Raw genomic sequence first — 16373 nt, forward strand, 5'->3', positions numbered from 1 at the left:
TCTGGTGTTATACAACACATGTAAGATTTTTCGCATAATAATTTCTTGCTTCTTTCAGTCGTATTTTTGGGGATCTACATTTCAAACAGAATTTGTCGACAACATCACCAAACCTATAGTAAGTACATACTATATATAGTTTTTGTACTTTTCTGAAGCATAAATGAATATATAGGAAACATGTATTATGTATGTATGTCGGTATTTGTTTTTTGTTGCACTTCAGTGTTTCTGCTAATCCGTTTTTTTACAACTTATAGTTGATAGGTTTACCTCGGTTTAAATTTGTAACCCGGTTTTGTTTTCTCTCAATCGATTTATGACTTTTGAACAGCGGTATACTATTGTTGCCTTTTGTACAGTATTCTACCTAAGGAAGTTACGGAGTCTTTTGTACTATTTAATCCCAAATTAATAAACAATCGGTTCACTTTTTGTTTAACATATGCAAAACTATCAATAAAGATAACTTAGTGTTGTTTTATCTATTAAAACAACGTTTGTGTTTCAAAATTAGGGATTTGTTAACTGACTATGAAAAGTGTTATTAAGGGAGATAATTCCACTAATTACTGTTTATACTAAAATCAGCTAAACAGCCGAAGGTCACCAATGGGTCTTCAATGCAGCGAGAAACTCCCGCACCCGGAGGCGTCCTTCAGCTGGCCCCTAAACAAATATGTATACTAGTTCAGTGATAATGGACGTCATACTAAACTCCAAATTATACACAGGAAACTAACATTAAAAATGATACAAGACTAACAAAGGCCACAGGCTCCTGACTTGGGACAGGCGCAAAAAAATGCGGCCATATTTATTTTTTAATTCCTCAAAGCATTTTGTAAGAGCTATCTGCGCAAAGTGCATTTCGTGATTATTTCAATGACATGTACTTTTTTTTATCTATTCAAAAACTGTAATATTTTCTACGTTTTGTCCTTGCATAATACTAGCTTAAAAAACAACAGAGTTATACAATTATCTATTGTATTTTATTTTTTTTTCAAATTGAAGATTTTAATTACATCTTGATACACCATACCATGTTCTTAATCATACTAGCAAATCTGACACTACGTATATATATGTATTCATGAATGTCGAAAATTAATAATTAGAAAAAAAGGCAATTCCAATATCAAACAATCATCATAAAATGCTATGTAAATTTCAACTGTAAAAATCGCGAAAGCACACACTGGAACTAGACGAAAACATAGTTGATCTCTCCATGAAAGAAAAAAAACATCTTTTATTGTTTTGAAAAGACCCATTAAAACATATTCTTGTACTTAAGAGGAATTGTAACCGTTTTCGACAATAAAAAAAAGTAAGTTTATATGGTGAACAAGTTGGAATCCCAACAGTTTTATACCTGGTTAACAATTTATTATATGCGGAGTTGGTGCGTGTCAGTCTCAACCGCTTCCGCTGACAAAATCTATGGTTCTATTAAAAATTAAAAGGTCTTGTCATGATTGTTAAAAATTGATATTGTTAAGAGGCGGGGAAATGAACAGTTTTTTCTCTATAATAAATAATTAACGATATAAAAGACAGTGTTCAACTTCCAGCAAAACATAATGATACACTGAAAGGTTCGTCTTGACAATTCAGAATACATACTAGTAGATGGCGTTTATTGAGCTTTTTACAATAAAAGACCTCCACTATGCATCATTCTAGATTGACCTAATATGTGGAGAAGTAGGCATTAATGATACGATAAGGTTTGAGGGAGTGAATCTGACTTAAGTTGGCAAACTTTTTGTTGCATTGGAATACGTGAGGCAAACAAAGAAAGCATTATTTTGATTTTTGTGTTGGAGACATACAAATGATAGTTAAATTATTTAGATTTTAAATGTCAAATGTTTACGTCAGATAAAATCTTCTATGGTACTTGTCTCGAAATGCTGCAACATTGAGCCAAATATATAGAAAACATTGGGAAAAGAGACAAAAAGTATAATTCTGGCCACGAAAATATACAACATAATGAAGTCAAAGTTTTGGGTAAAGTTCATATGAAGGTCACGGTACCAAACATCGTCTGAAGGGAGTAAACCTTCTAACCAAATATTGTTAGAAGCCACTTTAGTAGTGACTGAATCAGGGTTGTATGAGAACAGCCACATGAATTAGATGAATAACAACAAAAAATACTTTTATAAATCATGATGTCACTTATCGTTAAAGCGGATATAATATATGAACAGAAAGGTCGACAGAATGGTCGACAGAAAATTCAAGCTATGTATCCCTCGCCGTTGTTCTACTATAAGTTCATATTGAAATATGTAAAACGTTATATATCATTGGCTCTCAAAGTTTTAGTTTGACCGATACCAATAAAGGTTAGTCAAGAAAAGCTATCAGACACGCACAATTTACAAAGTTTTATTTTCATGATTAGCACTAAATACAACTGCCTTTTGGCTCTAGGTCTCCGATGGTTTCTTCATGCATATCATATACCTTTAAATAAATCTCCATTGATAAGTAGTGGAATTCACCATTTTGGACTGTAATATATTTTGTCGATGTTTTAAATTAATTACGTGCTCTTAATGGTCCTTTTGATTCGGTTAACAGTTTTTCCTTTTCCACTATTTACACTACACTTCCACACAATCTTGTCAAACAAATGTTTACCTATTTAATTAAAAGGTCGTTCGATAAATCTGATTGCAAATTTATTTGCTGCAACTCATATTAAGCCTTTTTCAAACGGTAGAGTAAATATGTTAAATACACTTACCGGCATCTTCGCTAACAATCTAGTTCCTTTCTCTCTACCCTTGGCAGATTAAGCCAACATTTGTGAGTATAATGCAGCGCCATCTACCGATAGATAAAAGTAGCACCGATTCCGACTACATCATTCTTGCTCAATGACAGCACTTGAGCTCTCTTCTGAGGTGTAAATATTGTGTCTAGTGTTTACAAATTTCGTACAGCAGAAATCGAAAATAAACATTCTCATTCCAGTATTTGCGCAAGAAACATAACCAAGAACTTCAATTAGTTGATTGATAATTTTACAATTGTCACTAAACCAATGTTTTGGGGTGTTTCTCAATTAGCACGTGGTAATTGTTTATTTACATTTTCTACATTTACAAGTGGACATCTTAATGGCGCGTTTTGTTTGGATGCAGCCAGTTGTATTTATGGCAAAATATTTCGACACTGTAAACAATGGGTGTTTGGCTTAATTGTTAAAGACTGTAAAGTTACATCAGGTTATCCTTCTATCGGTTGTTGTTGTCCTAAATTCATAAATTTATTTGTGTATGTTCATAAAAATACTGTAATTCCATTCCCTTTGTACTATTTTACCTTTTTGTGTAGTTGAAAGAGGGGGGATCAAAAGTTGTTATGTAGTTGAAGGAGGGGGTCAATTATATTTGATCATTTCAAATTTACATTTTGCCCCCCCCCCCCCCCCCCCCCCCCCCGTGGAGATAAATAATGACCGGTCCCTAAACGATCAAGAGTTCTTGAAATATACTGCCGAGACTTACCTTAATCAAATCAAACAATGAACGTGTCCTTTACTATATTAAGACTTTTCAGTTTTACACAAGAAACTATACACAAAATTTCACGGCGAAAGGGATGATTTTCCCTATTATTAATTTTCCTTTTGTGGACGATGACGTTCCTCTAGCTTCATCTTACGGAGTTTACATATCCCAACTCGTTTGTCATGCCATTGTCTGTAGTGAAGTTTTGGATTTCAACGGGCGTAACCTATATATGCATTACTGAACCTATTTCAGACGGAAATTCACATCTTAAATTTTACGGTGATGTTGCTTACCAAGACCGGAAATTTAAATATGATCCGGGTAAACTTACCAATCCTTAGAATGAACTTATTCTTATATTTTATCAATTCAACAACACTGTAATAAGATTTTTTAATATATTTTTTATTGTTATAGATATTGATTTTGTTATCAGTTAATTAAAATCATACTAAATGTTTTCTTATACACATATGCATTTCAAAAGTAATACAATATGTTGTTACCGTTATATGTGCATGTACAACGTCATGTTTTTCTCTGACTATGAATGACGTCTTTTCAGTAAATCCATTGGATGTTTGAGGTGTACTGATTGATATTTTATTCTTATGAAAAGGGCTGCCAGTAATTTCGATTACTCTCAGATCTGCACTTTTTGTTCTAAGAGATGAGGGATGGTTAAATATCCTGCTACGTCCGGTGTGTGTTTATGTTTGATGTGTTTCAGATTTGTATAGATCTGTCGTTCTGTGACACCACTGAGCGCTCACAAACATGTGTAACCCAATCGCATTCTTTAAGTGTCTGTCCCAATTCAGTAGCCTGTAGTTCAGTCGTTGTCGTTGGTTCAATTCTAAAATATTTGTCTTTTTATCAATTGATTTGTTATAAATCAGGCCGTTAGTTTTCTCAATTGAATTGTTTCATATTTCTCATGTCGGTGCCTTTCATAGCCGATATAACTGTATGGATTATTCTCATTGCTGAAAGTCATAATTACTTACATCCACTCAATTTGAACTTTGGTGACTAGCTGTCTCTTTGGCAGTCATAACTCATCTCCTTATTTTTTTATATAGTAACGATCTATTATGCTAAAATTGCAACAGCAGACATGTTTCAAGTTGCACTTGTGTAAAACCAGCAATGAAATTTTCAATTGGAACTACCTTAAATGCATAGATAGTCTCTGTTTTTTGGGAGGTTTTAAGGAAGAATGCTATAATTCCCTGGAAAGAAGACATGCACTTCATTTATGAACCAAAGAAACCATATAGCTGTTGCGGCATATTTCCACGGTTTACTGATTTCTATATAAATATTGCTGGATCGCACTGAATTTTTCCATTATATTTGACTCAAGAATGTCTTCCAGTCGTCCTGAAAAATAAGTTAAAAAAAAAGACATTTTTACTTCTATCTATTTAATTCTCAAATTTTAATTCAAGTTTTAATTTTTAATCCTTGGAAACAACCATGTAAAGAGGAGCAGCATTGATATGTATATTAAATTTCTCCCAAACAGAGGAGTGGCTTGAAAATCACACGTTACACATTTATATACGTAGCGCAACACATTTTAAAAGTAAAATAACAAAAATACTGAACTCTAAGGAAAATTCAAAACGAAAAGTTCCTTTACAAAAGTCAATATAAAAAGCTCAAACACATCAAACACTGTCATTTTCCCTATTTACATTTCACAATTGAGGCTTAAATGTCGGGTTCTCTGCTAAAGTATTAGTAAAAAGACAAATTAATAATCGTAATGTTTATTTGTTTGTTTGACAGACTTTTACTCATGTTGGCTAAAATTAAATAGTCTACATTATTCCTTTAACTACTATATGTAATGCGACAACATTATGTATGTGCTACGTACGGTCATTGCAAGAGGGCGATGTCTAAACGGGATAACATGACCAATGATGACAATTCCCAAAAGGAGCATGAGGTTTAGTTTTTGAATTATATCATTTAGTCTTTCAGTAATGATTGATAACAATGGCACCTCTACTCTTGTGTTTAGCATTATTCCTTTATTCTATTTATTAGATATACCATCAGCTATACAAGTAATGTCCGAGAAAGATAGAAATAAATTCAAACAGCTAATGTCAAGTTCAAAGACAGAAAAACGTTATTTCCTAAGAATAATGATCGTTGGGAAGGAAACAGTCGGCAAAACATGCTTATTAAAGAGATTATTAAAAGAAAGTATTTTTGGAGTAAAAAGTACAGATGGTGTTGAAATTATTGTTCGTCAGTGCAAAATCAACATACAAGATGGTAAATGGATAATCGGCAAAGGTATGTACATTTGTAGATATAATACAATACAATACCCTTTTCCTTTATTTATATGTGTTGTAGATAGATGCGTCATAACAAACAGCTTTGACTGACACTGGCACTTGAAACTTAAAAGGTATATGGAGCATTCAAAGTGTTTTCTCCGGGGCTGTCGAGACATAATAAGATTGGTATAAGCCAGCTCAAGTTCTTTTGCTTCTTTCAAGACCAATTGACCTGTATATAATGAAGCTGATATGAAATTATACTGAGTTTTCCATACAATACAATTTATAACAAATCATTAAAAAAATCATTTTATTTTCAAATCATTGAATCACACAACCTTGTTTAGCCCGCATGACCACAATATCATATAGTATATTGAATGAGGTTAATATACATATTGATTCTTTTATTGATACCAGTGGATTATCGGAGTTATCCAATCGAAATAGTTAAATTATCAATTTTAAAGTCCGAGCTTTGGCGAAGACTTTAAAATTGATTATTTAACTATCGAGATTGAATAAATCCGATAATCCACTGGTATCAATGTTTGCAACTGGGCATTACTCAACAATAAGTACTGTTAAACCTTTGTCGCCAAAAGGCGAAAGAAAACATGTCTAGTTACAGCTCGACTCCATAAGTCCATCTTTCTGTCCGTCTGATCTCAAGACTTTGAGTAGGACATTTTTGTTCATTCTTTGTTTAGCCTCTATGAAATTAGGATGATTCAATATTTGGTCTGTAGCTTCTAATGTTGAGTTGTAGCGAGTAAGCAATTTTTACTATATCTACCGTTCAATCATTTTCTGTTTCTGTTAGTTTGACATTTCATAACTCTCATTGTTCCATTTAGCATGCTATAATCAGTACGATATGACCAAATGTAAAAAAGTTCAAACGTAGAAACCAACGGATCTGATTCATAAAAACGACTTGAACTGAGTAACGGGTTCCTGAATTGGAACAGGCAAATACAGTATGTGGCGTATTAACAAGTTTGCAAGCCCGCAAACATTGCCTCACATAGGATAGAAGTGTAATAGCACAACATGAAAACAAACTTTAAATTTCAGATTTGTACAAATCAGATAGAAAGAACTTGTAAACGTACAAAAAATATGATCTAAGAATACTTACGGACACTTAAAATTGTTCAATGTTATTTATAATTATAAATAAAAAAAAAAAGTCATGTATTGTAGAATATTCTTTACGCCAATTTAGAAAAATAAAATAGATAAAATATTCAGAGAATTTATATTTCAAAGAACATAATGATGAATTCTCAGATTTATCTTAAGGTTTTTAGATGACATTCCTATAAATGGTCGCCAAAACAATGTGTAAATATAGCATGGTTCTTTTATAAAAGTCTTCATCAACAGATACTACTAAACTGTGTCAGGAAGGTGACAAGAAATAAGTGACTGATGGCATTAGAACCAATATTCATGACACCGTGTATCGATTGAATATTAAAAGTTAAACATTTTCCTTTTTTTGTGTATTAACCACGAACACTGCTTTCATCATGTTCATCGTACATATGTTATGGAATTATCACCTCGGGTGTTTGTTTATGTGCATGTTTCATGGCTGGATTATCGCTAATGTTGTTTGCTTTCCTCTTTTCAACTCAATATCTTTTATGAAATAATTATTATCTTTTTGACACAATGTGACATGTATTTAAACCTACTCGACTCGGGCTATTAATAGCTTGACATATTGTTTTAAGACATGTCTTAAAACATATTTGTTAACTGGCACCTCTGGATGTATTTTATCTACAAAAAACTGCTAAAACAACAGTTTGACAACTGCTATAACACAAATAAGTACATGTATATCTTATTGTTCAAAAAGATAAAACACCTTTTCACAATGTATTATTTTTGTCAATGATATCAAAGAAATCACATGAGTAAAACAAAGAAACGAATGTATAAAACTGTCATATCATAGAGTAATATGGTGTGAAAGACATTTAGTCGAGTTCACTGATTATATGACCGAAACATGTTAGAATAAACAATATCGGGACTTAATCTAGATATATATGTAAAGCATAGTATATTTGGGCAAATCTACTGGAAATTTTCAGTGATTTAAATTATATTATTTTGTAAAAAGAAAACTTTATCTTTAATTATTTATGTTTACTATCTGAATTGTAAAATAAAATAAAGAGATAAGGCATGACTATTGTGATGGTAAGTAGGCGAAGCCTTAATCAATGTTACATAAGCATACTGAGTTAATGTGTTCTCAGATCAGTTAAAGTTACGCGCAAGCTACCAACGGAACATACAAATTCATAAGTCGAAAATAAATTTACAACAACATGTCAAAAACGAAAATGACAAAAAGACAAACAGAATGTGCTTTGGAAGATAAAGCAGATCTTGCTCCACATGTGGCACCTATCTTGATCTTCATGTAAAAACAAATCCGGTTATAAGTTTAATTGGTCACTGTTTTTCATGTATAATTCTTAGTCTCAAAAATATATATTTTCAAATTTCGTTTGTATTAAAAAAAAGTTGGAAGATAAAAATTGTACAAATAGACGACTTTTACGTGACGGTCAGTTACTACTTCAAGAAAGTACATGATTACTAATAATAATAACATATTAGTACCTTAATATTTATTTTGAACAGATAAAGGGGATGAAAAGAAAGACCGAATCAACAGAGCACTAGCAACACCCGAAAGAATGGACGAAGAGAATGGGATATTTTCTCATAGCATTGAGAACCCCAAAATTATTTCACCCAGATTGGTAAAATTTCAGGGGGGTAAAAGTAATGAAACTGATTTTGTTAAGAGTAAATATAGTACAACCAAAGCTTCTAAAATTGAGCACATAAAATCGAACGAAGATAACATCAATATGAAGGACATGATCAATCAACAGAATCATGAAGACGGGATGCTAAAATCATCTAAAACAAATGATAATGTCAAAACAGGAAGAAGTAATAATGATGCTGATAAAATGCCTCGACATTCTGTTTTTAATACTGGTTATAATGCATCATTAAAGAAAAATTATGAGAACGATAAGACAGAAAAGAAAAACGATTCAAATGTAACACAAATAAACACAAAAAGTCATTCAATTGAAAGTTCAAAGAAGAATACAGCATATTCATTGGAAATGCCCCCTAACATAATGTCTGATGTGTTATCCTGTTCATCCTCTAGTGACTCTTCAAATAATTGTCACTATGCATCATGTGGCTTATGGGACTTTGCTGGTCAACGTGAATTTTATGCTACCCATCAGGCATTTTTAACCAGTAGTGCAATTTATATTTTGGTGACGGACATGGATGCAGATATCGAGAAGCATGGTATACATCAGCACTTTGCAGAGTATAAAAATGTTGGAGGTATGTTGATCAAATCAAGATACAGTACACACTTTGTAAGTAATGGAAATATTTTGTACCTATAATAAACAAAAACGTGGTGAAACTCCCTTGTACTTGGTAAATGCAAAGAAAACTATTGTCAACAGCAGAATTAAAATTCTTCTTTGGAGTATAATGAACAAAACCTGTTTGCGATTTTGGCCAAAAAAAAATACACTTTACCTTAACCCCTTCGCCCCCAATCTCGCCTGTAGTCGTGATGGCGACCACCATTCTTTGATGGCCCGTATGACCCTCCATACTTTTTTAGAACTACCCCAGCTGAACTGTCTTGACAGCAGGGACTTCAACCATGCAATTCATAGTCCATAAACTCTTCTCAGATGTGTGTTTATGAAAATATGACAACTTTACAACTTTAATGGCCTTTTTAGAGTTCAAAAACGGAAAACGTTAAAAGTAGCCAAACTCAGGTAGGGGTGGGAGTCTTTTGATGACCACTTCGTCACTGGTGTGGGCTGTAGGTATAAACTATTATCATAAATACATGCATAGGTGGTTCAGGAACACAAGGAGGTATAATATGACCAAAAGAAATCTGGTCTGTAAAATCTAGGTCACCGTTTTGACAGAAATCTGTAAAAACGGACATTTAGGCAGACCTGGCTTGCCAATAATAATTCCCCAAGTCACATTTACTTCCAGTCAGTATGGATGGACTGCTGTAACTATAAGGTAATACCTGAATGACAAAGAAACACAGTTTGGTCAATGTTCACCTCTCAAGGTCGTATTAAAATCGAAAAATAGACTGAAAATGACCATTTTCAGTAGGGGTGGGTTCAAACCCACCAGAAAATATGTTTGCAAATTTTCGAAAATGCCTGATTTTCCAGAAATCTCTTGGGGTCGAATGAGTTAAATAAACATACACAGGTGCTCTGGGAAGATAAAGTGTTTTTGTCTCGTTTGCTATAACCGTCCATAAAACAGATACATGTACAATGAAAAGATAAATAACAAAGCCACAACTGACTATCAACATCTATGAATCTGATGAAGAATTAACATTATACAAATACTGATAACCTAACACAGAAAATACCAAAAGAATAATTAACTAGGTATAGGAAATCAAATTTATGCAAACATGCATGTGAAAAATATCCCCAAAATGCATTCTTCTCTCTTTTCAATAAAATAAAATTTGTATTATATGTCAGAACCGATTTAATAGAAATTTGGCAAGGGATACATTTTGGTCTAACAACCTATCGGCTGAGAAACAATTATTGCGGAAATTATTACATTAAAATTGTCCACTTTACTGTACTATCTTTTTATGAATAGCAAGCTAATCGCAATAAAACAAGATTTCAATTCTATATAACTACCAGCCAACTACGGACAAGGTAAGAAAAGTATTGCAAACTCAGAAAAAAAAATATAACTAACTATCAAGGAGAAGCTTTCCTTAATAAACATTTCATGAGTTTGATAAATAAACCGCAAACCTCAGTGTAACAATATCTATTATAAATGTTGAATGCCGTTATTGAACATACTGGTCATACCCAAGCGATCATACAGTCTATAAGCACATGTGTATAAGACAGAAAACAGAAGACCAAGTTTTGTTAAACAACTTTTTAACGCTTGAACAAATGTTCATTTAAAACTCTAATATATAAATATAAATTTGTTAAAGATTTAACTTCCCGTTCCGGCGTTATTCTCCCTTCTAGATAGAATGGTAAAATTTCCGAACAGCAACTTATAAACCTTTCAGCCATACTTGTCAAAGGTTATATATTGTTATTGATGATACTAGAGGTACAGTTTGAAATTGCCGACTTGGCGTTTGCCGTTGGGGGATTATGGTTCCTGTTTTTATGTTTTGGAGAATAACACTTTCTGTCGTTTTCATGCAATATCTAATGAACCACTTTGTGTCCTCTCCGTGTAATTACTTAAGAATGGTTCACATTTAGGTATGTAATAACGTATTACAAATGGAAGTCAAATTCGATAAAGACTATTTTATCATTTTACTGATTTCAGGATCGTTGATGGATTGGAAAATAGGCAGGTCAATCATATATATCTTTATTTCTCAATATACCATTTACAGTGGAATGGTACAGAGACCACATAATATTAATAACAAATCAACAAATCAACATATCTGAGAGAGATGTCAGCCCGGACCACACAACCCTTTATCAACAATTTCGATAAATTGACATAGTTTCAAACATGAAAGGTCCATACATTACGATTCATCAATTCCATTCTTTCTAGCGATCCCATTAAGCTCAACAATGGTAACAATACATAAATCTTGGTTTGCTATCAATTTGGCAGATCATTTCTTGTTTTAATTGCCTGTACGTGGCAGGTGGGTTCGACTTCATACTGAATTGAATAGAAGTGTATGTTTTTCAGCCAACGGTCAGTGCTGCTCTCCGGGTACTCCTGTTTCCTTCACCACGACGTAGCCAATAATGCTAAAAGTGGTGTTTAATTTTAATCAATTTATCGATCGTATTTCAAATTTATATAAGTTATACAATGGATGCGTTGGACACATGAAACAAGTTAATTTTACTCAATGTAACTTTACAAATAGGAATTATTATTCTTTGTGGTATCTCTATCAACGCTACAGATTTAAGTACCACAACAACCAAAATTGACCTCGGACATCTGTGTTCTACATGACTTTTTACTTATTTGTTTCAGAGTATGTTGATTTTTGGTTTGATAGTATACATTGTTATCGAACAGTCGAACAAACAAAAAATGAACCAACGGATCCTCCTGTCATTTTAGTTTTTACTGGTAAAGATAAGTATAAAAAGGTAAGAATATTTTCTGATTGATAACTTTTTAATGATAAGTATGCATTTTGTGTACTTTTGAAAGTATGGGTCGTAATAGAAATTATCATAATGATAGTAGAAAGTATGTATAATCAAGTATGGCATTATTCCAACCGAGGAATTTTAAGCGTTCTCTTTCAGTTTCAATTATTTACATATATATATACCTACATCAAATTTCAATGTCACATGCAATTTTAAATCAAAAAGCTACTCTTGTCAAACATTGCTTATTGACTATATAACTACATTGTGCATAGCACATAGATGAATGATGGTATTTGAGTATAACATGTCCATGATAAAGCATACCAATATGATTAAAAGATATGAGGTATTTATTAAGGATCAGTAAACAGATGACAGAAATGACTTAAACCACCATAATCAGTCATAAACTTATTCTAAAAGATTACCAATTCAACACTGTAATTATATCATTGAATATTTTTTTATTGCATGGTATGATGACGCGGTGTGTCAGTGTAAGATCATCCCGATGGCCGGAGGCCAGAGGGTGATCTTACACTGACACACCAAGTCCGAATGGGATAACTATTTTACATCCCAGCTGTTCTAGATTCGATAAAAAAAACCATTTACGCTTCATAAAATCTAGTTTAGATCGGCACACAATCCTGAAAATATACTTTATATATCCTTATATAGTATATACCTTATGTGAGCCCCGGACACAATGTTTAAATAGGTTAAAGTAACAGGATGTTTGTAACCAGTCGTCCTGGTGTAGGGGTTTGAATCGTGGGTCTATATGCTAAAGGTCTTGTGTTCGAATCCCAGCATAGACACTGGATTTTTTCTACATAAATTTTGAAAGTTAGTCTTTTCCGTATAAATAATTCTAAGTTTTATTGTGGATTAAGCATTCCAGCCAAAATGTTAAAAAACAAAGGAAAGCATGCAAAACAAAGAAACTTAAACTAGGTAATCTGGTAGGGGTGATCCGGCTCAGATCACCCTGGTAGAACAAAGGAGCTGGGATGTAATAATATTGATTTTGTTATCAGTTAATTAAAAGCAAACTAAATATTATTGTTATATACATATACACAATCATGGATCTACAATCTGTCGATACCTATATATTTGCATTACATGAGGTCATGTTTTTCTCTGACTGTTTATGATGTCTTTACACTAAATCCATTAGATGATGTATGTGTACTGATTGACAATTTAGTCTTAGATGCATGATTTTTTTATTAGTTGTTAGTGGCTTTGAACTAGCTGTCAGTAACTGCGAGTACTCTCAGATCTGTACTTAGTGTCTTTTCGTTGTTGAGATATACAAGTACCCGGCCACGTGTACTCTGTGTAGTATTTCTATTTGTATCCATCTGCTTAGTTAAGCCTTTTTCAACTGATTCTTATAGTTCATTCTCATGTTGTACTGTTATACCACTGTCCCAGGTTAGGGGAGGGTTGGGATCCTGCTTACATGTTTAACCCCGGCACATTCTGTATGTATGTGCCTGTCTCGTTTAATTGGTTTTACATTGTTATTTCGGGTTTTTTATAGCTGACTGTGCGGTATGGGTTTTGCTAATTGTTGAAGGCCGTACGGTGACCTATAGTTGTTAATTTCTGTGTCATTTGGTCTCTTGTGGAGAGTTGTCTCATTGGCAATCATACCACATCTTCTTTTTTTATATTTTCAATAGACATGTGTCAATATAAAACATTTTTACTTGACCAAGGTATTTTGATCCCCCTTACTTTGTCAAATTGCAACCCAACCCAACTTAATGTGCATTTTATATTTTACAATCGTAGAAAACAAATACAAGTTGCTCAATATTTTTAAGGGGGTTCAAATCACAATAGGGAAAAATGGACCACAGGGTCAGTTTTCCATATGGTAATTTGACACCTAGCTCATTTTCCAGAAAATTCAAAATACTATATAACGCCTGACAAGGAACCAAACTACTTACAGTTATGAAATCACTGGATAATTTCCTTGGTTATTCAGTGACTAATTCACACGGATAGTCGGCAAACTGCTGTAGGTCAAGTAAATTGTCACTACAGCACAGAAAAGTACAGTAAAGATATTTTTAGAGAAGAAAAAGAATCAAAGAATCCAGTTTTGTACAGATCATTGTCATAATCGTCATTTACAATAAAGGTTTTGCCCTACAGAAAATGTTGATAGGATTTATCAACAATTCGTTTTTGTTTTAACGCCAATATGTCACATGTGCTCATATATCCTTCAAGAGCACCTGCACTTACCCTGCTTGTTGGAGGAGTCCTAAATGTGCATTCCTTGGTCTAATATGTAGTCTTTTGTAGACATGATTTTCTTTTTTGACGTTTTTTTCCCACGTCGTCTGTTTCTCTTCGACATATTAGTTTTGCAGATTTGACCAGATAAAAAGTGAGTTGCAATATTGATGCCAATATGATGATTAATTTATAAATTATGTTACACTTTCATCTTGAAACAGTATTGAAACATTTGACTTTTCTACGCTTAACACATTTATTCCCCATTCCAAACTAAAAGACAAATTGAAATAGTTGGGCCTGCTTTGTTTCATTAAAAAATAATGGTCAACGTAGATACAAGTATCTTGTCTAAGAGAGTGATAAGTCGTTATTTGTTAAATAAAAATCACTCGGATTCAAACAAAAAATTAAGTGAAATTATCAAGATGCTTGATTTCTTGACTGACAACATACTTGGGACTTACGGAGGACTTGTTTTTCAACAAAAAATTGGTATTCCAATGGGATCAAACTGTGTCCCTCGTCTTGCCGACTTGTTCCTTTATTCACATGAGGCTGATTTTATACATGAACTTCTAAGGAAGAAAAACAGAAAGTCAGCAGTATCCTTATCTTTACTTTCTGCTACATAGATCATTTTATCTCACTAAGTGATTCAAAATTTGGACACAATGTTGACCGCATCTATCCCATCGGTGTTAGATAAAGAATACAACAGATACAGTCTGCCTCATATCTTGACTAACATTTACAAGTTGACAATGAGGGGCGGTTGAAAACAAAACTTTACGAAAAAAAAGATGATGATGTTAGCTTCCTAACATTGTGAACTTTCCATTTCTGTGTAGCAACATTCCAGCAGCGCCTTCATACGTAGTATATCTCCCACTCGATACGATTTTGTTAGGCCTATCATGATTTCCTGGTTTGAGGGTTACTGTTTACAATGAACATTTTAAACAAAGAGTTCCAAGCGGTGTAGTTTAAATCATCTCTTAGTAAATTTTACGGATGTCATCACGAGATAGTTGACTGTTATGGATTATCAATTTTACAGTTTTGTTGGGTTCGTGTTGCTTAGTCTTTAGTTTTCTATGTTGTGTTAGCCTGTTTATATTTTTATCTTTTTAGTCAAGGCATTATCAGTTTATTTTTTTAAATATGAGTTTGAATGTCACTTTGGTATCTTTTAGTTAGGCGAAAAGTAATATCACAAAAATCTTGAACTCCGAGGAAAATTCAAAACGGAAAGTCCCTTATCAAATGGCAAAATCAAATGATAAAACAAATCAAACGAATGGACGACAACTGTCATTTTCCTGACTTGGTACAGGCATTTTCAAATGTAGAAAATGGTGGATTTAACCTGGTTTTATAGCGCTAAACCTCTCACTTGTATGACAGTCGCATCAAATTCCATTATATTTACAACGATGCGTGAACAAAACAGACATAATAGGTAAAATTGTCAAAATATGGGGGACAGCAGTCATCACTGTGTCACACTATCAATTAGAACAAAAACAAAAAAATATTTAACAAAGAAGCACAAAAAGCATATATCAAATTTAACAACCACATTCATTGCTTACTTAAATATGTATTTTAAATCAACCCATAAAGGATTGAAATATTTGAAGTCCTGTGACTGCATTTACACGAACTCTAGTAGAGTCGCGTGTTTGACGTCAGAATGTAAACGTCACGGCACAGGAATTAATATATAATAATTTTGTCGTTCAAAGTATTTTCAAAATTATAATTTCACATTGGGAATGGTGGTATACAGGGTTAAAAAATCAAAAGTTTTGTAAGAACTAATTTCAGAAAAAGACCGAGATTTAAAATTATCCAGAAGTTCTTTAGAATTTTTAAGAATCCACATATTGTTAATACCACTACGCGAGTAAAATAATTTTGTCGTTCGAAATATAACTTAATTGTTTATATTGGCTTTCTTGCATTTCAACTTTTATCAGTACATATATTGGTTGTTATGAGACACATAATCTCAG

The 16373-nt window shown here is 32.9% G+C and overlaps 2 protein-coding genes across 2 annotated transcripts in view; both read left to right on the forward strand.

Annotated features, from left to right (window-relative positions):
- LOC127710652 (septin-2-like) overlaps positions 1-16373 on the forward strand; it is a 635810-nt gene that overhangs the window by 615912 nt on the left and 3525 nt on the right. The window lies entirely within an intron of this gene.
- Positions 1-16373, forward strand: part of LOC127710649 (uncharacterized) — a 70524-nt gene that overhangs the window by 25303 nt on the left and 28848 nt on the right. The window contains exons 8-11 of the mRNA XM_052216592.1: positions 59-118; positions 5595-5849; positions 8507-9241; positions 11966-12084. Of these exons, the coding sequence (XP_052072552.1) occupies positions 59-118; positions 5595-5849; positions 8507-9241; positions 11966-12084 (1169 nt within the window). The remainder of the gene's footprint in view (positions 1-58; positions 119-5594; positions 5850-8506; positions 9242-11965; positions 12085-16373) is intronic.

This window comes from Mytilus californianus, unplaced genomic scaffold, assembly GCF_021869535.1.
Source record: "Mytilus californianus isolate M0D057914Y unplaced genomic scaffold, xbMytCali1.0.p SCAF_8, whole genome shotgun sequence".
In the NCBI taxonomy this organism is placed as follows: domain Eukaryota; kingdom Metazoa; phylum Mollusca; class Bivalvia; order Mytilida; family Mytilidae; genus Mytilus; species Mytilus californianus.